Source organism: Pholis gunnellus, assembly GCF_910591455.1.
Source record: "Pholis gunnellus genome assembly, chromosome: 4".
Taxonomy (NCBI): domain Eukaryota; kingdom Metazoa; phylum Chordata; class Actinopteri; order Perciformes; family Pholidae; genus Pholis; species Pholis gunnellus.
Genome location: NC_136530.1, coordinates 20,640,535 through 20,662,874, shown reverse-complemented (window position 1 = coordinate 20,662,874; position 22,340 = coordinate 20,640,535). Strand labels below are relative to the sequence as shown.

Sequence of the window (22,340 nt, the reverse complement as noted above, 5' to 3'; positions counted from 1 at the left end):
CTACATCAGTCAGACACATGTAGTGGAGTTGAATTATCAGCACAACAGAGAAATACTCGATTAAAGTACACATACAGTAACATGGCATAGTACCATATTTGGGTAAATGTTACTTTGAGGGAGAGAGTGGCAAGATCTGCAGAACTAATTTCATGTAAAACATTTCTTATGAAGACTGTAACATAAAACAATACAAAACAAAATATCCAAAGAATCTCACTTTATTAAAGAAGGATCTGACTATACAGTACAGCTTAAATTCAGAATATGTTTAAATGCTTCTAATTGTTTTGTTCAGAAAATGTTCCTGGTGTTATTCATTTATAAATAAATATTCAAGATTCTGTGTTTTCTTTCCATCATATTTCAAGAACATTAAATACTATTTAATTGAAATCCACACAAGCACACCAATATATCACATTTTCAAATTTCATTCAGCCAAAATGATGAAACTATTTAGCACTCAGCTGCAGACATCTGTGACTCTAAATATGATATATATTATATATATTTATATTATTCTGGCTATAGTCTGGTGTTGCTTGATGTACAAACATCTCAATGTGCCAAGTATCTGCTCTCTTCTCTTTAGCAAAGTTTCTATAATGCTGCTCTTTACTTTACAGGTTAATTGAGACGATGCTTTGTTTGAGGAGTCTCAAGCCAAAAGAAGCCCAAAAACACTCTGCATCATCAATGAATATGAGTGAGATGTCGTATCACGTTACATAAAGTAACATCAGCTCAGGCTTCAAACAGTAACAATCCCATCGTGATCACCACTCTGTTAAACAGATGGTTTACGTGGACAGTATTTCAAAATCTAAGAGGCACTCAATTTGACCAGCTCTGTTCGTTATCCCAGTCCATCCTGCTGCCCGCCGGTCTCCTCCGCAGTGGGGAAGCATCCCGCAAGCTCATTGGTCAGCGTGTGCCTCTGCCCCCCCCAGAGAAAGTGTGTAGGCTGTCCCGATTGGCCGTGCTCCGAAGCGTAAACAAAGAACGGGCTGAGCTCGATGGCCAGAGCCGACCTGACCAGGCCGACCCCGCCTCCGCCTCCGCGCTCCGAGCACGGGTGGTAAACCCGTCCGCTGGCGGGATGCATGTACAGCGCCTCCGGGCGGAACGGGGCGGACAGCTTCTCTGCCCCGCCGCAGTACGACAGCAGCTCCGGCTCTCCCGCGGGACTCTGCAGCAGGTGGGTGAAGACAACGGGACGGTCATCGCAGCGCACAAAGTTCCTCTCCCGGCCACACAGGGACAAGAAGGGGAAGTCCTCCTCATAGCGACCGCTCTGGTTGGAACGCAGCCGACTGAAGAAGAAGACCAGGAACTGTTTGTCTGGTATTAAAGGAAGAGGGAGACATCGTGTGATGGAAAACACGAGTTTAAGTCACATCAGAAATACACTGAAGGCATCTACAGGTGTTTCACACTTAAACAGACCGTCATAGGTCTCAGCTATTTTAGCCCATATTAGACTCATTAGCTGACACCATGTCGTAATGATATTCTTTTTGTCAACAAAGTCCATTAAACAATCACTGACAATTAATGTGTGTGAACCAAAGCCTGTTTTATTTGTGTCCTCTGTGCCATGGGGCGCCACTGTTGTCCAAAATGTATTGAAAACACACCAATGAGCCTCACTGTAGCACTGGGTGACGTGTTCCTTCATTACTATGAGAAACGTACACTGTGCTGTATTTCGGCTCAATCCAACACGCACCGTAATGCTGCCAGAGTTCACCAGAGCACCAAATGTGGATTAATTCGCGACAAATAGCTCTATAGTCCCCAACAAATGAACTATTTACTCCTGTTTGAGTAATGTTTGTTAAAAACTACAGTGACCAGCTGTTTTAGAAAAACATATTGACCCTTTGAAAAAAAACAAAAAAAAAACATATTTATATGTATATTTATGAGCTGTTCAGTAGGAACCGATGGGTTAGGAGCTGAGAGACACAGACGGGGCAAAGAAGTCAGAAAGTATTGAGAGACAGACTCCACATTGTTGTTAGTCTCTTCATGGGATTTGTTGACAACAGCAAAAATAAAGAATACCGACAGCCTTATCTTTTAAAGCATGTGTCAAATCCAGTTAAAAAAACTCAACTATTTGGGCAGATATTGTGATTACATGGTGCATATTCCTAAATAAACTTGAGTTTTATCAAATTACCACACAGCAAACTTGATGCTCTTAACTATTCAAGGTTAGGATTATTGTGCACAGTTTGCTAAAATGGGGAGGAACATGTGGTTTAAGGTTTATCCTGACATGCCATTATATTCATACATAGTGTGGACACAACAGTCAGACTGTTCCTTTAGCCTAGTTTACACTTGAGCTTAAGTCTATGAGGTGGAGGTATTTTTTGGGCTATTCATAACCTCCAGTTAGGAATGCATTCGACTAAATTATAAACTGTTAAATAGCACTTTGTGTGTGTGTGTGTGTGTGTGTGTGTGTGTGTGTGTGTGTGTGTGTGTGTGTGTGTTGATTTCTACCTTTGAAGCAGGTGACAAAGTTCTTCACTTTGGTGTCATCGAGGAACAGCTGTAAGTGGAGCAGAGACCAACATGTCATGGTAGCAGGAGGATCTATTGTATCAGTCTGTGTTTGTGTCAGTTTACACACTCACCTGTCCTTGGTGGTCAATATAGTAGAAGTACTCTCGGATACGTGGCTCCGGGCTCTGGCCCTGGATGTATGTAGCGGTAAATCTGGAGGCGCTGCAGCCGGCGGGCAGGCAGCGCAGGGCGGTCAGACCCCTGCAGGTGAGAGCAGCCGTCCGGAGGAACAGCATGACTGAACGGAGGAGAAATGTGTTTCCACGATAAACTCGGACACAGACAGGACGACTAGTGAGTTAAACCACGCTGGCTTTGCCCATTGGTTTTGCCCTTTGTTGTTGTTTACAGAGCTACAACCCGGAAGTATTTTACTGCTGCAACATTCTCCGTTTCTTTAATACTGCCGCCTAGTGGACATTGATTATACTTATAATATTCACAAGGTTTTAACTAAAAACTTATAATTTACTGATAATTAGTGCTCTAAAATAAAGTAACAAATGAATTATCTCAAAGTTGTAATGACAACCATACTTTAACATTAAGTACTTCCTAATTTCTATTATTTTCTCAACAAAATAACTAATGACAGACAATTACAATGGCTTATGGGCCCCTAGGGGCTTGCACGTGCCCAGTAGACCTGTTTGGTAGATTGAACCCCATTTGGTTTTGCAAGATGCAGTATGTCTGTTTTAGCACTGCAACTGATGAATATTTTCATCATTGATTAATCTGCTAATGATTTTATGAAGTAATTGATTAATGGCTTTGTGTATAAAATGTGAAAAAAATGTGTGAAAAATGCCTGTTTTATATATATATATTTCCCACCACAGCCAACAGTGATGTATTGAAATGACAGTCCAACCAAACCAAAATATATTCAGTTCACTCTCATGTATTAGCCTACGATCATAAACTATCATAAACTAAGTATCATTGCTGAATCATGTTCTATATCAGTCGGGTGTATGCTGCTTAAACTATATTTGCTAACTCAGCTTTATTATGATCATTATCACATCCCACCACTGTCACTTGTACACAGCAAATTCCCCAGTGTCAAATATGCAGTGTCATAGTACATTGACTCTTTCAGAGTTATTACAACAATGGCAAGAGTAATTACTACCAATTTATCGGCCAGTGTTGGTGAAAATAATCAGAGTTAAACTTTTCAGTGTCAAATATACAGTGTCAATGTACATTGACTATTTCAGAGTTATTACAACAACAGCAAGAGTAAATCGCTCCCCAGTGTTGATGTCATTGTTCACTGCTGTAGTGTACTCTGGAAAGAACTCTGAACTCTGGAAAGCTCCTCCCACCTCCTTCTCCTTTCAAACGGATCATGAGCTTCGCCCCGCCATTTTGCACTTCTCGACAGACTGGTAAGTTTCTCTAAATCACTTAAGAAACCAAATTTTGGCATTTCAGCAAAAAAGAATAATTAGAATAACTTAATATTGTTGTTCAACATAGACTCCAGTTGTTTTTGTGTCTTGAAATACCGACTAGCAGAGGGCTAACCTGACCGAGTTGAAAGCTAACGTTAGCTCAAATGTGCTCGCACATTAAGTTAGCTAGGCTAACTAGCTAACATCAAACTCCACAATGTGGGCAAGAGAGGTATTGACAGTATTGTATTGTTTTCAATGTCCATAGATGACAGTAAATAGCAAATACTGCGTGTGTGGGGAGTTGTGATATTATCCGTGACAAACCTTCCCTTTTGAGTGCATGGGCACTCCTACAAGGATTCACTTTGAAGCCAATTAGATTAAATTAATAGTTTATTTTCTGTCTATTGCTGTCTAATTACATTCAGTCGTTTTTAATGTGTTTGACAAAAGCTAGTTAGTGTTACATTTAACTTCAGTGTTGTCTCAGAATGAATTGTGATGTGGGTCATAATGCCATTTCACTTTTTCTGTTTTTACAGATGCCATGTGATTAAAACAAAAATCATCGTTTCACAGTTGGAAAAATCTGCGTTGGCCAAGAAACCTGGTGGAGACGATATTGTCAAGGAACACAACCGGACAAAAGGTGACTGAAACTCTGAGGTAATTTAGATGTCTCTTCTTCATGCACATCTGTTCTTCTACGCTTGTGGGAAAAATATATATATATATTTATTTTAGGGCTGTACTCAACTCAGAACTTTGTCTGTCAAATTGGATTTGGCTGTTCAATACGAAGAATTGTTTGTTTGTACAATTTTTGCCAGCAAGACTTGAGTCATTTTTCCGAAGGATGATTTGTCTGCATTTACTGTGGTTAAAATAGTTATTGTTATTCAACTTATACACATCTTTCTATCATCTGCCAAGATACCAATAGATTCCAACAAAGACCTTTACAATAGAGCCATGAGGGCTGTCACTTTAAAATATTGTATCTGTAACTATATGTTTTAATACCAAATTTGAGTGCAGTTAGATTTACACACTGTTTTTCACACCATGAGCAGAGAAATTGAAATAAAAGGTAGAAATCTGTGAATCTCTCCTTTAGAAATGTAATTCGAACACCTGCTGGTAGATTGCAGATGATAGCGAAGTTTGTTCTATAGGGTGAAAATAGCTTGAATTGTTCTGTGTATATCCTCTAAATGCACTGTAAACACACATATTTCAATATTTACAGACATTGTTAAGATTGTACTATTCTAAATATACCGTGTCTTTTAAGAACAATGTTTTTTTCCATCTTTGAAACTGAAAGTGAGGTTTAATTAATTGTTGCACAATGTAGCACAAATGGGAGTTACACTTGCATCTCTAAACTGTTAATGAAAAATTGTATGCAAACTAAATGTTTTTATTTTTAATAAATTGTTATTAAGATATGATATAATGGTGTTTGTTGTTTTTTCTCCTGCAAACATTTTTTGTTTTATTGTTTGAAGTGTTAGCTGGATATGGTCAAGTAGAAAATGTAAAACTCTTAAAAGTGTTCTGTTGAAGAGTTAAAACAGAGTAAATTGAAAATAAGGTGTTGGGTAAGAATTACGCTAAGGGAGTAAATACAAGAGGAAATATGTTTTAACACTGGCAGGAGTCAGTTCAAAATCAACACTGTATTTGGAGTAATTTCTTAATCAACACTTAGTGTCAAGTAGGTTTAACACTCATGAAGAGTAACTTATTTAGAGTTAATTTTGATTAACACTCAAAAAGACCTAGTGTCAAATTGCAATAACACTAAGAGTGTTATTTACATCATAGTGTCAAATTTGAGTAACACTTCTCAGTGTAGTGTAGTGTAAAATATTAACTCTAACCAGTGTTAAATTGACTCTAAAAATGTAACACTATGTCCAGTGTTACTTTAACACTCTGTAGATAGGGACCATATGTTCACTGAATCAGTGTTAAAATTTACTCTTTAAGTGTTGCATTGACACTGTCGATTTTACTGTGTACCTTGTTGTGTGGTTTCTATTTTGACTTCTATCCATATTCATACAACCTTCTTCTTCTTATTCATCTTTTAACTTTCTAAGTGTATCTTTATTTCTGTCGTCGTGTTGCTGCAACTACTGAATTTCCCCTCTGGGAATACATTAAGGCTAATTTTATTTTAAATGTGACAGAGACAATCATCAAATCTACACCACACTGGACTAGAGCTGCAACCAGTGAACGGTGGTGATTTTTGGCTGAATAACTAAAGCCACGGATGGATCGCTTAATTGACTAATTGATTAATGGTTGCAGCTCATAGTTGGTTTTCAGAGTTAGAACATTCATAAGCCAGTCAGCAGCCCCCGTATTGTCTAATAACCTGGTAATGTGTGATTCCGGAGCAGAGAGATGTTAATAGTATTGAGGTAACACAACAGGGCTCTTCAGGGAGCCGCATGCAAATCTCTTGGCTGATAAAAGAAGCACATAAATAACAACATTCCTCCACAACAGACAGACACACAGGCTCATGCCCCTTAAAACAGAGTAAACAGAGGCTTCTTTGGCCTCGCGGATGGGGGACTGACAACACACAAAGCGACTGATTCAGAAGAACTGCTTCAACTTCGTCCATAAAAAACCTCATTTGAAAAGCACCAGCGGTGACTGTACGGGACTTATCCACCTACCTGAAGTTGTAGCTCCTCCTCCGCCTCCTCCTCCTCCTCCCACAGGTAGGGTGGAGCTGTTTCTACCTGGACAACGGAGAGTGATTAAAAAAAAGAAATGGCGTTATAGTTGGACTTTAGAGTGCTCTTATCGACACGTATTGACAGTAAGTTCATCTTTGATAGTTTACGGTCGAATTAACACTTTAGTAATCACATGTTTAAAGCTATTAAACTAGCTAACGTATCTTAACGGCTTCAGAGCGATGTTTTCTTTTAAATCTTTTTTTTTAAACTGACTTCGGCTCCGTTGTTGCTTCACATGACGTTTAGAAAGCTTCCTTGTTTTAAAAGAAAAGTGTGTTTTTGTTTTAATGAATACTACTTGATGTTGATACCAGTGTAACGTTACGCCACTTACTTAGTGTTTACGTTCGTGGCGTTCTAACGTAAGCCAACATCAACCGTCGCTAAGGCCTTCTTATTAAGTAAATAAACGTTACAAAATAAATAAATATTCGTCAAAAATACATTTAATAAGAAACCCGTTTGTTTACTGTTTACTAACTCGTACGGTTTCTATTTGTTCAAAGGTCATTTCTGTGTCGAAACTGTATCGGTTTCGATCAGCAGGTCGCGTGATGAGCCAGCCGCCCCGCTCAAACCGGGGACACCGGGAGAGAAAGGGGGAGAGAAACCGGGACCGCCGACAGGACCGAGACTCACGCGATGACAGACGTTCATCACCCGACAGGTGGGGTCACGTGCCGTTAGTAAATAACATCCTATCTGTGTCCTGAGTTCATACAATGGATGACTGTTAGTTTTAAACTCTTAATCATTTTTACGATGCAATGTACAGTTACTCAATCCAGCACCACTAATGTACACTTTATTACCAGACACATTATTGTACAGTGTGTCATAAGTTCAGCCAATATTCTCACATAACTGTAGTTCACTGCGTCTTATAAGATGTTCTGTCGTCTATATTTAGTTTGTCAGCTACCTCCTTGAATGTTGATATTTATTTTTGTGATTTATGAGTCCTGGCTGCTGTAACGCTGCAAATCTAACTAACAAAAAGAGTATGCAATATATATAATTTACTATTAATTTCACCTATAATATTTAACATCGTAAAAGTGGAAAAGATGATCTCGGGTTTTGATCATCTGCCTTTAGGAATAAAATATCTTTCAAGCAAAATAAACCACTGAATTACAAATATCTTTTTTATTTTCCTATCGTATCGTTGAAACAATGAAACAAAACATGGAAAAGGGTTCTGTTTGTCATTGACACCAACAGCAGGCGGTAGATGACTTCCTCATGCATGTGTTTCTGTGCTCCAGGTCTTCGTCTCGACCCCCATACTACCCTAGTGAGGCCGACTCCCCTCCCAGACATGAGCGGGAAGCCCCTCGAGTGGAGCACCAGGAGTCCAAATGCACACACATTTGCTCCAGGAGAGGTGAGTCAGGATCGCAGTGGAAGTATCCGGGTCGGATCAAAGGAAAAGCTCCTCTAATAGAAGCCGCTGCGTCACAGGCCGTGGTTTCAGTCTCAGTGCAGCTCACACATGTCCCCAGTTCTAGGAAAACTGGACGGACCGGTTTTCTGGTGTTTACAGGCATCTTCTTTCAGAGTCATCGGCTGAGTAACTTTAATGAAGGAGAAAGCCGATAACCTGATATCTGAGTCTGTTCGATTAATCACATGCCGTTCATGCGCCGAAGTAACAAAAGAGTTGATCCTCCAGGAATGTTAATAACAGATTCAGGACATGTACACCTGAAGGAAGGCCTCAACTATTATGGAGACCACCAAACACCCACATGGACTGTTCTCATCAGAGCATCAGCGCTCAGCCCAGCAGCCTCAAAGATACCCCCCTAAAGTCTTTTTAGTTTACTGTATATATACACAACTTAATACTAGTATCTATTACTGTCTTTTTTTGTAGTTCGCCCTTGTTTCTGTCTTTGTGTACACTGAAGGAACATAGTTTATTTTGTACACTAAGTAGGCTGCTGTGTATAGAGAGAATAACAACAAACGGTGTTGATCCGATTGTCTGATCTCCTTCCTCACACACGTCTCTTGTGTGTCTCCCTTCAGGCATCGTGCTGATGTGCTCTGTGCTGACCAACGCCCTGGTCCTGATCTGTGTGATCGCAGCTCAGATGGTGACATCGGGACTGTCCGCCATGGGCGGCTTGGGCGGCTTCGACATCAACTCCAACTTCAACCTGCAGGGCACCGAGCTGCAGGAGGTGCGTAAACTGGACAGTCAGTACAGCCAGATGAGGGCGCCGGGCATCTACGGCGGCATCGCCTTCAGCCTCACCATCGGCGTCCTCTCGCTGCTGTTCGTGGTCGCCGGGAACAAGCCGCCCCACCGCATGTCCCGGAGGCTTCTGTACGGAGCGCTGGTGTTTCAGGCGGTGGGCGCTGTGGTGTACGTGGTGGCCGTGGGGCTCTACCTCCACTTCGTCATCGGGGTCAACGCCACGGACGTGTGTCAGCGGCGCGAGAGGCTGTACGCCCGGAACGGCTACACCTGGATGAGCTGCGACGTGGGCGGGGCGGACGCCGCCGTGGCTCTGTTCGGGCTCATCACCGCCATCCTGTACACCGCCGGCACGGTGCTCACCTTCCAGACCATCCGGAGGGTGAGGCGCTACCTGCAGGAGCGGCAACGCAGAGAGGCAGAGAAGCAGCAGGCCCGGGCCAGCCCGCAGAGAGCCCCGCTGAGGGCTGACACCACCGCTGTGTGAGAGGTCACGGAACGGACACCAGATGAGATCCGTGTGCCGCAGCACAGCTACAGCGGTAGCCGTATCCCATAATAAGAGCAATGCAAACGGCCACAGACCAAACCTGATCCACTGCCACGGTTTGAAGCGATGGCTCAACCCACAGCCGGGGCGAAGCCAGCTGCAGCTGTGCTCACTGTGGCTGCAAACCCTCAAGAGCTTTCAGGGCTCCGTAGTATTCCATGACGATTATGTCAAAGATAGAAGAAACATTTGCTGCCCAACCATGTGTCCAGGTGAACTGAACAATAGTTTACTACACTCACACTCTAGTGAATGATGCTTATAGCTGCCTATTGTTTTTGTTTCTTTCATGCGTTTACACTCTTATTCCATCACTGCAGCTCAGGATGACACGAGGTCGAGCATTTTAGATTACATGAGATAACTGGAAATGTCATTTTTTTATCAGAACAAAATCCGCACTGTATTATAAATACAGCATTTTGGTACTTTTGGTGCAGTTTCATCCACTGTGTCAAATCAAATACTCCACCCGTGGTTGTGATGAAGTCGCAAGTCACTGGCTCTTAAGTGTCCGTGAATGTTTTTGTGGCTGTACCAGCTAACAACGAGCTTCTTCCACTTTAGCTATGTGGGATCGTCAACGTTGGTCTCGGTGGAGCCAGGTAGCTGAAAGAGTGCCAGGTTAACGTTTAGCTTACTCGTGATTCAGGTTCAGTCTGGGAGGAAGTTTTCATGGGAGTTGCACTCAGGCAGGGATTTATATGAATGTTTTTTAACATGTTTAATTAATGTTTTAATATCAAAGTTTGACTTCATGATGCAACTTTTTTCTTTTTTTTGTACAAGAATGTATCTACTCAAATTAAACCTCCATTAATGTGATTATATTCAGCTGTTCCGTTTATGATTAACAGTGTGATGAACAAAACGGCCTATAGGGGGCAGCAGAACTCTGCAAGTCCTGCTGTCATGGTCGCTCTCTGGTTGTGTCCCAATCCAGCGGCTGCATCCTTCAGAGGACGCAGCCTTCACAGTCTGATCTAGAAAAAAAAAATATATATATATATATACAGGACTGTCTCAGAAAATTAGAATATTGTGATAATCCCCATACGTGTGATTTAGTTTACTGAACCAAGCTGAGTGTTTTTCAAGGCTCAGGAAACCCTTGCAGGTGTTTGGAGTTAATTAGACGATTCAAGTGATTAGTTGAATACCCTACTAGTATACTTTTTCATGATATTCTAATATTTAGAGATAGGATATTTGAGTTTTCTTAAGCTGTAAGCCATAATCAGCAATATTAAAAGAATAAAAGGCTTGCAATATTTCAGTTGATTTGTAATGAATCCAGAATGCATGACATTTTTGTTTTTTTAATTGCATTACACAAAATAAAGAACTTTATCACAATATTCTAATTTTCTGAGACAGTCCTGTATATATTAGTGCTGGGCAACGATTAACATTTTTAATCGCATGATTTTTTGGCTTTGTATAGGATGAGAGCTACTGTAACTGTAACCTGTAAGTACAAGATGGTCATATGGAGATACTACAAATGGACTAATGTCTTAATTCCAAGCTATGGTTGCTGAATGTGTGTCCATCGTTCTCCCCCCTCAGCTCCTGGCTCCTTGTAACAAAACTAAATGTAAAGTAAGTTTTATTTCTCACACAAAACAAAAGGAGCAAAATACTCAAGTTCAGTTTATCCGTGCAATTAATGTCACCGTTAAAGTGATATTTCAGGTTCACAACCAGTCTACCTGAGCTCCTGTTGGTCCGTTTATGGACATAATATAAAGTATAAATCATCTGTAAAATCGTCACAATCTCAGTAAGATATTATTCAACCTCTGAGGTTTGAAAGTGGAGGCATTAAAAGTTGGTTTCCAAGGCTTAACTATGGTCGGATGCAGGCAGACGAGCTGCCGGTAACGTTAGCTAGCTTGTCAGCTACTACTATTAACAAACATGTGGTGTTATAAGCGCCCTTGTTTTTTGTTTCAACATTTGTGTAGTGGCAGCTTATTTTACCGTCCTTCTTGTAAAGGGTTCTGACTCGCGTAGACCGCCATGAGCTATTGCAGGCTAAACTTGTCTTGTTAGCTGTCCAAGGATGAGGCACGTCGCTCGTAGTTAAAAAGTAGTTTTATTCTTCGATGTAAACAAAAACAAAAAGTCCTTGTGCAATAACTGTGGCTAAAACATTGACCTTCTGCTGGCTCTAACTAAAAAGTCTTTAACCTACTTAAAGGAGTCAACCAAATATTATCCAATAGCAGGACAGAATAGAGGAGCCTTTATCTTAATAGGGCAAAAACACACATTTGAAGCACATTCTACTACATGACCAATTACCTTTACTAATTACCTCTATTATATGGTAAACATTCTAAAGGGCATAACACACATACTATTGCAATAAACATAAGATACAAAAAACTGCTAAGAATACAAACTGGCTCTTACAATTTGTATCGGTGGTATTCGAGTGAGTTGAAACCCAACACTTAGCATTTAAAAGTGAATACTGCCGCTTCTCGCCGCCATGTTGATTAAAATAAAATCTTCATCGGCACACAATGCATCTTGGGATATGGTGGGCCGCGAAGGATCCGTCAGTTGTGTCCTCTGAATCTGGGAGCAGAAGGCTGCATTTGAAGGAGTCTTGGTAATGGGACAGCCTCGTCGCAGCCGCCGTGACGCAAGCGGTCTACAAATGCAGCCTCCGAAGGATGCAGCCGCTGGATTGGGACACAGCTTGTGTGCCCTCCAGAGGCTTCCTGCCAGCCATGACATCACCGCTGTATGCACCCCCCCCCCCCGTCACACAATGGGCCAAACATACACAAGAAGGACACAGCGGTGATGGAACTGTTGGAACTGTTCAGCCAAGACTTAATTACTAACAAAAGAAATTCTCCAGAGTGAGTTCTAATTTGACCGGTTTTCAGATGACACAATGCAGGGATTGTATCCCAGCAGCACTAACGAGACAACGGGACATCAGCTGAGAGAAATGCAGGGCTGCTGCTCGCTGTGGTTGTGCAGTTCCCTAACTTTATATATTTAGATTTTTAAGATCTTTAAAGCGGTCAGTTCACCCAATTTACAAACACATTTTTAGTGGTTTGCACACCAGCGATGCAGTTTCAGCCTATGTGACAAGTTTTGATATCCATCCATTTATATGTCCTCTAAGATTTGTGCTGCCAACTCAACGCAATAAAGGTGAATGGATTAGTTGTATTATTAATGTATCTAGAGCTGAAATTATTAGCTACTAGCAAAAACACCAAACATAATCTTGTTCCAGCTTCTCAACTGTAATGATTCTCAGCTTTTCTTGTCTTCTGACATATTAAATTGACATGTTTTGGATGGTACATCATATGCTTTGTACACCAAACAATCATTAAATTATTTTTTTTAAACCCTAATTTAAATCTGACAACTACTGTCTTAATGGTTTGGTATATAAAATGTCACAAAAGTAGAAAGGACATGCTCATCAATATTTCCTTAAACTCAAGGTGAAGTCTCTAAATTCCCCCAAAAAGTCAGTTTACGATCATATAAAATAGCAGCAAGCAGTTCATGCTTCTCAATTGGGAAACTGGAATTAGTAAATGCCTGGCATTTATTCATCGTCTTTAAAAATTACTTGAACAACTAATAGTTGCTGAAAATTCATGTTCCTTCAAACATGAAAAGAAAACCAGGCCAGGTTTTGGGATTATCCTGCATTGTTTTATGAAAATCATAAGTGACGTTTTAATATCTTGTGCACCACAAACAAGATTCCGTCTAGAAAGCACACATTTGTAATTCTTGTCAAATGAAACCCAAACTATCTGCATGGCTAGATACCAAGATACGGTTGCATGAGAAACACTGTGTGTGTAAAATGTATTTACCGTGAACTAAGCCTTTAAAAGCTCTTGACAAGCAAAACAGATGGCAAAGTACAAGTACCCCCCCGCCCCCACACACACAATAATTCAGTCAACATGTCGTGGTTATCTGAAAACTTTAATTTATTATATAGTAAAAGAAGCTCTCTTGTGCGATTTGCCATTCACAAGAAGTCTGTAACACTGTTCTGAGAACATTCACTGAGCTGGTAGTCACTGTAGGATCCCCCCCCTCCCCTCCCCACCCAGCACCGCAGCACCACTCTGCACTCTACCCCCACCCCCCCAGAAAACAGAAACCTGGAATATCAGCCTTCTGAAATAATCATCTTTTCTCTCAGAGAATATTAGTACGCTTCAGTGACGAGGTCACTTTAAAAGTATCAAACTCCTAGGAGTTAGTTTAACAGTCCTACTAACTCCGACAACTGTAAGGCCATCAGCCGCGGCACACGGGAGAAATGTCTGCTACAACACAAAAACACACCGGTCCGTATCGCAAAGTACCATTTAACATAGAATGCATCTCAACAGTCCAATGAAAAGCATTCAAAGTGCTTCTTCAAATGAAAGATATGGTCAAAATGAATTAGATGTGAAAGGTTGAATCAACATAAAGTGTTATAAAAAATTGCATTGTGTTTCAAAGGGCATAGAGTTAACAGTAAAAAAATAAAGGAAATAACAAAAACCCATACCAAAAACACAGTTTTTCTGGTCCAGAAGCATGTTCAGAAAACTCAGAGGTTTTTTTTGGAGGGAGCAGTACGACTTAATGCAGAGCATCAAGACGGACAGTCCAGATGACACCAGCTGTTGTAGAGGTGGAGCACTAGTTAAAGGGGTGTGATGAAATAGTCTGCAGGTTTCTGGTAGCTGTGTGCTGGCTGGTTGTGTGTTTGAAGTTGTTGCTGTTGTTGCTGCTGCTGCTGCTGCTGCTGCTGCTGCTGCTGGATGATCTGCCGGACTTCCTCCTCCAGCTCTGGCGGGATGATGAGCTGGTCGTCGGGGTCCGGCTGGGCGGGAGCGTTGAAGTAGCCGCCCTGCTTCCTGACGGGGGCGTCGGCCGCCTCCTCTATGAGGTCCTGGTTACGTCCTTGGCAGGCCACGGAGCCGTTAGCTCGGGCCCTGCGGCCCAGAGTCCCCGACTGACCCTCCCCGCTGAGGCAGGGAGAGGAGGGAGGGACCGGGGAGGGAGACGGGGAGGAGAAGGGAAGAGGCGCCGGCTCGTGGTGCGAGGCGCCGGCGGTGGGGACGTACACGCTCGGTTGAGCGTGAGTGTGCGTTTGGGGCGCCGGGCAGTCGTGGCGGTGCAGACAGTGGACGTCGGCCTCCACCTCGACGCGGCTGCCGTTGGAGAAGACGCCAGCGATGGGCTCTTCGTCCTCGCTGTCGACCCCGTTGTCAGACAGGGCTCCGGAGAACTGTCTGTGGAAGCTCCCGCCTCCGCAGGCCGGTCTCCGCGTGCCGGCTCGCCCCAGAGGATTCAGGTGACACGCGAGGGGCTCGGCCTGAGGCGGCGGCTCCTCCGAGGACGCCGTGGATCCCACCTCGCTGCTCATCTCCGACGTGCTGAACTCGCTGCTCAGCTCGCTCGCTGTTCCCGAGGAGGCCGGCGGCAGCGGCATGCCGCCGCCGTCGCCGCTCCCCGGGTACGTGCAGGTGTGCGTCCCCGGGCCGGGACTGGGAGGGGGCGGCGGCGGCTCGCAGAAACAGCAGCAGTCCTCCGTGATGCTGAGCTGGACGACCACAGCGCTGAGGCTGTCGGAGCAGCCGTAGCTCTGAGCCAGAGTCACCAGCTTCTTGGCGGCGGCCAGAGCGTCCGGTACGTTCCGGACCGCCTCCACCGCCTCGCTGGGAGACAACATGTCCCACAAGCCCCGGCTGCCCAAGAGGAAGAACTCGTCCTGCGGGGTGAGGGTCACCGTGGAGACGTGGGGTCTGGGGGTCACAGACGGGCACAGGAAGGAGTAACCCAGAATCCTGGTGGAGTCGGTTACGCCACTGACTTTGTTATCCTGTAGGAGAGTGGGATGAAGAGGCTGTTATGTAGCTTTTCCAGACAAAACCTCAATAGTGAGTTCACCTGTTTCAGTGCATTATGGTAATCGTCTGAGATTAAGCTAAAAAAGCCAAATTTGATCATTTGTTTTCCTGTTTTTTATATTATAATTACAAATTTTGTATTTATGTTCCGTTTTTGTACCATTGGTCCAACAATGTTACCTTGGACTCTGAGACTTTCATGGCATTCTCCACTATTGTCTGTAATTGTACAGACTAAACTATCAATCAAGTCATTTAGTGTATTAAATGTCCTTGAAGAGTGAAAGTAAAGTTAATCGGTTGCAGTCCTGATCTATTCCTTAACTGAATTTATTTAAATCTATTTGAAATCATTTTTTATTAACTTAGTAAAACAGTCTCCTTTAGAGAACCACGTCATGTATTCCAATGATATTTAAAATCCAAGGATATTTATTTTAGAGTGATATAAAACAGAGAAAAAAACACAAATTTGCTTCATGATTGACTTAAAAAGGAATTCATCTCTCATAAAATCTTTATCTACATGCCGTCGATCTGCAAATCTATGAATCAACTCATCGTTTAAGCACTAGTGCACACAAATCACCATCAACAACACCTGGAACACGAGTTGGTCTTTACCTCGGTGATGATGGAGTTGTGCTGCCGGACCCTCTGGTACTCCGGCACCTCTTTGACGGTGTGTGTGGTGGAAAGTTGCATAGCTTTACCGTCGCGGCACAAAACAGCCTGGCACCTGCCGACGTTGGCGGCCTTCAGCGTGAAGCAGCCGCCGCGCTCGCCGGGAGCCACCGGGTCGTGTCTGATGTGACATAGAGCCGCTGAGCCCCCCATCCTCTGGCCCGCTGTGCCCAGTTTCCTGCAGGAGACCAACACACAAAGACTCAGCAAAGGGAGCGAGTATGCTCGCCGTCACTGCGATGAGCCGTGGCAGCGTTCAGGGGGTGATTGTTTTACTTAAGCTGTGTGGTTTACCGCTGCATGGTGAGGAAAGTGTTGGTCATGTGATCTTCCTGCCTCTGGCCCCTGTGAAGCTCCTCTGCCAGCACGTCTCCCATGGTGCACTGCAGCAAGTAAGGCACCTCGACGTTCTTGTCTCCGTCAAAGACTCCATACAGAGCTTCACGAATCCCACAGAAGCTGTCTAGAGCCAGAGCAGCCACGCACAGCCTGAGAGCAACGAGAACATGGTTATTCATGTGTAATGTAGCTGAACACCCCTGCCTTCATCTCATCCTGCCTGCTTGAGGTTAGTCTTAATTTACATGTCTGAATGGTCCCAGCAGCGGGTCTTCTGACCAACACTAGCTGCTAGAAACCCGAGTGTAGTCCCGGTAGCACCGCAGGGACTTTCACCACATTCTAAAAATGTGACATCTTGTTTATTACATTTTAAACCTTTGAGGTTTTGGTTCTCTGATCTTCAAACTCCATATTCTCAAAAATGGTTTTATCTGACAGATCTGCACCAACACAGATCAGCTGACTGGAAGTGTTTAAAGCTTTAACTGTTTAGCTGCAACACCAAGGAGTCAAGTCAGCTGAGTCAGGGCTTTTTAACAAAACATTTGTTAAACGTAGCTTCATATAAATTGGGATTTCTATTATTTTGATTTATGCAGTTTGATGCTTTTATTCACTTACATTGTTTGTGTATATTCTGAAAGCACTTTGTACCTCTGTGGTTTGGAAAAGTGCTAAATAATCTAAATTACATTTACAGTACTTACTTAAATTAATTGTGTTCTAATAGACTTCGAGAGATCAATAAAAGCCATTAACTCGGAAACGGCTGAAGGAAGAGATGGCAGTGAGAAGATGAATAGAAACGGAAATAGACGGGGGGGGGGGGGGCTTGACTTGTTTTTGACTCCAGAGGCCTCAGTGTAGCCGTGGCTCCAGACTGCAGGGGCCCCGTGGCTCTCGCTCACACACGGAGCAGAAGGGGATGGATCAACCCTGAAACATTTGATATTACTGCAAAGAGGAGAAATAAATAAAAAAAGATCATGAGTCAATGAGTGAAATATATCTCCCACAGATTACTTATTATTATTGCTGATGCAGGATCTTTCCGGCTCATACTTGAGGAGCTCCAGGCTCTTGTGGTCCAGGTTGAGGCGAGGGTTGCCTGTGAGGTCCAGCTCCTGAAGCTTCTGAGGAAGCGTCTCCGGCAGAGTGACCTCAGTCAGCTCGTTGCAGCTCAGGTCGACAAACTGAGGAAGCACAGAGAGCGCGAGAGAGAGCGCGAGCGAGAGCGAGAGAGAGAGACAAAGGGTCAGCTCACCTTGCTACATCACGACAAATTTGCACCAGACTCAGTGATTTGTTTGTCCTTTTCTCAGCAGAATGCGCAGACTTTCCTCCTTTATTTCCCAAACTAATTCCGCGACAGACTAACCTTGATCTCCGGCAGCTGCAGCACCTCGGGGAACGCGTTGATGCAGTTGGAGTGGGCGGAGAGTGTGTGCATACGCTGACAGCTGAGGATGGTGGTGGGCACGGCCCTCAGTCTGTTGCCGCTCAGGTCCAGCTCCTCCAGCTGCTCCAGTCGGGCCAGTTTACTGCAGAGGGTGGAGGTACGGTTGTATCAGAGCACTGGCACTGCAGGCTTTATTTGTGGGAACCCCATTTATCAAACTCATCCTCTCTCGGGACCTAAACATGATTCTGAAGCAAAGCATTTCACTTCTTTTTTTTTGCGAGCTCAGTTCATGTGCAGTCCTGCATTGTACCTGGCGGTGAAGGTCTGCAGCTGGTTGTAGGCCAGGTGAAGCACCCTGAGGTGGCTGTGTCCGGTCAGCAGAGGGACACACTTGTCTGTCAAGCTGTTATTGGTCACGTAGAGCTCCTCCAGGCTGCTGCAGCTGTCCTCCGATAGGCTGGCCGCAGGGAGGTTCTCCAGCTTATTGGCCGACACATTTAGGTATCTCAAGCTGTGATGAAAGCCCGACAGAGAGGACAAACTTAGTACTTGAACAAACTACTTGACAAAAAAAGAAAAAGAACATTGCAGCTGGGATGGGGTGAAGTAGAGAAAGAAAGACGTGAAACACGCGTGAAGAGATGAGCAATAAAGAAAGAGAAAAGAGAGGAAATAGATGTGTTGTTGTGGAGTTGCACCTCTGTGCTTTGATGAACAGGTTGTGTGGGAGCTCAGTCAGATGGTTGTGTTGGAGGTCCAGGACCTCGAGCTGCGATCTCTCCAGCCTCTCAGCCAGCCGACACACTTGGTTCCAGCCTGCCAGCAGCTTCCTCAGGCTCCCACTGGACAGCAGCCTACACGACACACAAACACATACATGAGTACTGTAAAGCGGTGTGAACGCTGATGAGGACAGTATTGTGTGTGTGCCCTTATGTTACAGCGACACAACTTTAACTCTTATTCACTTTAAAGGTGTAACGCTGGACAAGTGCATGACCTTGAGTTGGATTTACATTCGTGCTTCATGTAGCCTGTAGCCGGACCACTGTCATCATACAGGTATGCAAAAAAAGCAATGATCAACTAGTCTGTGAAGGCAACAGTAATTGCTGCCAAAGGCTGTACACAGACTGTAAATAGCACTGCACTGGTGTAGGCGTGTTGCTACAGGTACCGGTGAGACCTTTTGGAATAATGTGTTTATTTAAAGACTCAGCAGCTCTATTACTATCCAGTGTATCTGTATGTGCAGCGTATTGCAGGTCAGCCCACTCGAAAATTACCTTTCCTCTTATAGAATTGTTGCACATTATAACCTTCACTGTTGTTAAAGTAACATTTTTGGGAGATTTTCATTGAAATAAATGTTTGAGTCACTATCCATCGCGGAATGAGGTAACACATTGGTGATTGAGTCTATGGCTGACTGATTTAAGTATTGCAATATTTATATATTTTGCAGTATTATGATGTGGTGTCCTTCCCAGAATAGTCACTGTTAATACAAACCTAACATTTACTGCTACAACTTCACATTAAAAGCATAATGGAGTAATGGAACTAGTAGGAGGAGCCACAGTGAGCTGTTAGATGAAGAGCTGCGTGTGACGAGCTCCTCAGGTAACACACTGCTTTCACTTTCACTGTTCGCAGACTCATAGAGTGTGCAACATAAAGTCAGATCAGGCCAATTGTTGCAACAAAAACTAAAATAGTTTGTTTTGTTGCCCCAGTATTCTGGGACATGTAGTATAAAACTGTATTGCTGTTACCAGCAGTAAATGAGGTGTTGACAAATCACCCTGAAACTGAAATCTTGCTTTTATACTTTTCATAGTTTTTTGGGTCTTGGAATGACATTATGACAAAACTAAGAACAATAAAGTTGAATTGAACTGCATTTAATCAGTGCATGTCCACTTCATGCAGACAAAGAAAGAACTTTGGCTACAAGAAGGCTCATCTTCTCCAAGCTGTTTATATGACGCCTTTAATTAATAATCTTTAATTATGTGCTATATGAGCCATTAATCTACTACATCCAAGCACCTGCCCACCTTTTTTTAAAAATTTTAATTTGTGAAAAAGGTGTTTTTTTGCGTTGCTTACTGTACAGGCAGCTCTGTAACAGAATTGTGGTTGATGTCCAACACCTCCAGTCTGCTGCTCTCACACACCCAGGCAGGGACACATCCCAGCTTGTTCCTTGAAGAAAAACAACACAGAAAACAGTCAGCCCCCAGCTTACAACAAGCACATAGCCTTCTTATCCACACAGCAAATAGGACAGTGAGGTATTCATAGTCTTCATACCAGGACAAATCCAGAACAGACAGATTCTCTGGCACCGGCTGCACCTCCAGCAGCGTCAGCTCTACAAACACAGCATGCAGGACACTTTATAATCTGCATCTGAATGTACATATACATATAGCTCCAGACATTATCTGTTTAACACAGAGCACATGATGAATGTTAGTACCGTTGTGTGCGGCGTGCAGGGTCTTGAGGGCGTGGCCACTGACTCTGAGGAGGGAGAGAGTGTTTCTGTCGCAGCGGAGGAGCTCCAGCCTACAAAGAGACCGAACATCCAGCTCCTGTAGCCCCGTGTCCCTCACGTCCAGCTGGACGATGTGGACCAGCTGCTCCGAGTCTCCCACTGTCACCTTCTGAAGCTGGTTCAGCCTGTACAAGAGACAGAATGAACATAAGGAAGGAGGCAAGAAGGAACTTTTTGAACTGGAATCATTTGGTTTCATTTTGGCTTCAGCATCTTGGGAGGTGTTAGATTACAGATGAGCTTTGTTCCAGTGTTGTATCTAAAAATGTCAAAGAGTCTGTGTGGATGTGTTTACCTGAGATCTATGTGGCGAGCAGGCAGCCACTGCAGTGCTGCCATATCCAGGACAGAGAGCTGGTTCCCTGCCAGGCAGAGTCTCTCCAAGCCTCTGAGTTTCTCCAGGACGGGGGGGGCGCAGCTGAAACAGTTGAAGGACAAGCCGAGGTAGGTCAGGCCCTCCAGAGAGCCCAGCTCCACGGGCAGAGAAGCCAGGAAGTTACCGTCCAGGAGGAGAGTCTGGAGGCTGGACACAACAACAAGAGAAGAAAATATAAAAAACATGTCGAACATATAAACGGTACATAACCACACACAATAAGTGCTTGACCCCAAATTCCCTGTTAATGCGGGGACAGCAGCGGCATGACTCTGCACTCTGATCACCTCCAGGACAGGAGTCTGGTGCACAGCCAGTTGTTCACTTAACACAGTCAGGGATTCATCTGCACATTGAAAACAACTCCTGTCTGATGTCAGCAAAGTACAGCCCTCTGAGGATACATTCCGCTGTCGGGCAAATACCGGTCATCCTCATTATCAACACCGTTATCATTAGCAGCTGAAGCCCAGAGGTCATCGTTTCTTTTTCTTTCAGCACACTTACTTGTGCATGGCTCCTACTTCAGCAGGCAGAGACGAGAGACGGTTTCCAGACAAGTTTAGCTCTGTGAGCGAGGTGATGTCGCACAGGGCCAGAGGGAAGTCTGACAGGGCGTTATTTGACAGACTGAGGCTTCTCAATTTACAAAACCTAGAGAGAGTTGGGGGGGGGGGGGGGGGGGGGGGGGGGGGGGGGGGGGGGGGCAGGAAGAAAGGGGCAGAAAGAGAGGGATAAAGATATTAATCTCTCAGTGCTATAATAAGACTTAATAAGACAAACTCTTTTAGTTACAAAACACCCGTCTCATAAACAAGGACAATTACGGGAGGAAACCTGCACAAGGTCTCAAGGAAACAGCACCATAGCACTCAAAGAACACGCTATTTAAAGCGAAATGTTTTCACAACTGAAAGATTTCATCGTAGCAATGCAGCATGTGGTTCAGATAGGAGTGTGTGTGTGTGTTAATCCAGTTCACAGAGGGGTCGGGGTGAAAGGCAGAGCCAGGCTCATGTCCTTCCCAGGGAGAGTCACAGCCACACCACCGGAAAAACACATTCCTCAAAACAGCGCCTGGGAAACGTGTGTTTATGGAGGAACAATGGCAGTGTATATACAGTATGAATGGATTTATTGTCATCAAGCAAATGTCTCGCTTCACCATAATCCTCCCTCGAGTGGCTACAAAGAAGCCAAAATATGAGAGAGACATAAATTGCTGCAAGTTAAATATTTGATTTAAACTTGTCATAAGCATTGCACTGCGTCTTTTGAGCAACTAACATTTTAGCTAATAAGAATATACAGTATACGGGGTACACATGTTCACCTAAATGCTACCAGCTTGTAATTACCTCAGCGCCATATTGTGTTTGGGGGCATTCAGTTGGTTGCAATCTGCAACTTCATCGCTAAATTCCACTAAATCCTACACACTGGCTCTCTAGGTATTTTGACGGGACACTTGTCTCTGAGCCGTTGACTAAAGCAAGTGAATAAAGGGACGAACCCACAGACATTCTCTTACACTGAAAATGAAGTTGCTAGACAAGA

At 43.7% G+C, this 22,340-nt stretch overlaps 3 protein-coding genes across 3 annotated transcripts in view; 1 reads left to right on the top strand and 2 right to left on the bottom strand.

Annotated features, from left to right (window-relative positions):
- Positions 1-242: 242 nt before the first annotated feature.
- On the bottom strand, positions 243-2,915 carry cUnh8orf82 (chromosome Un C8orf82 homolog). Its single transcript, XM_079157353.1, has 3 exons — positions 2,652-2,915; positions 2,518-2,566; positions 243-1,344 (listed from the first exon to the last, which is right to left on the bottom strand). Exons 1-3 carry the CDS (start codon positions 2,814-2,816, stop codon positions 860-862), a joined length of 699 nt encoding a protein of 232 aa, XP_079013479.1. The 5' UTR covers positions 2,817-2,915; the 3' UTR covers positions 243-859.
- A 3,808-nt stretch (positions 2,916-6,723) lies between these two features.
- Positions 6,724-10,337, top strand: LOC306695230 (MARVEL domain-containing protein 3). Its single transcript, XM_079158426.1, has 4 exons — positions 6,724-6,831; positions 7,258-7,418; positions 8,020-8,138; positions 8,786-10,337. Exons 2-4 carry the CDS (start codon positions 7,306-7,308, stop codon positions 9,442-9,444), a joined length of 891 nt encoding a protein of 296 aa, XP_079014552.1. The 5' UTR covers positions 6,724-6,831; positions 7,258-7,305; the 3' UTR covers positions 9,445-10,337.
- A 3,338-nt stretch (positions 10,338-13,675) lies between these two features.
- The window catches only part of LOC306695387 (PH domain leucine-rich repeat-containing protein phosphatase 1-like), a 15,749-nt gene continuing 7,084 nt past the window's right edge, over positions 13,676-22,340 (bottom strand). Inside the window, exons 5-17 of the mRNA XM_079158617.1 lie at positions 21,291-21,437; positions 20,703-20,930; positions 20,330-20,532; positions 20,161-20,221; positions 19,957-20,052; positions 18,543-18,698; positions 18,155-18,355; positions 17,821-17,983; positions 17,505-17,635; positions 17,280-17,396; positions 16,395-16,589; positions 16,041-16,278; positions 13,676-15,388 (exon numbers count right to left, since the gene is read on the bottom strand). Of these exons, the coding sequence (XP_079014743.1) occupies positions 14,207-15,388; positions 16,041-16,278; positions 16,395-16,589; positions 17,280-17,396; positions 17,505-17,635; positions 17,821-17,983; positions 18,155-18,355; positions 18,543-18,698; positions 19,957-20,052; positions 20,161-20,221; positions 20,330-20,532; positions 20,703-20,930; positions 21,291-21,437 (3,118 nt within the window). The 3' untranslated portion in view covers positions 13,676-14,206. The remainder of the gene's footprint in view (positions 15,389-16,040; positions 16,279-16,394; positions 16,590-17,279; positions 17,397-17,504; positions 17,636-17,820; positions 17,984-18,154; positions 18,356-18,542; positions 18,699-19,956; positions 20,053-20,160; positions 20,222-20,329; positions 20,533-20,702; positions 20,931-21,290; positions 21,438-22,340) is intronic.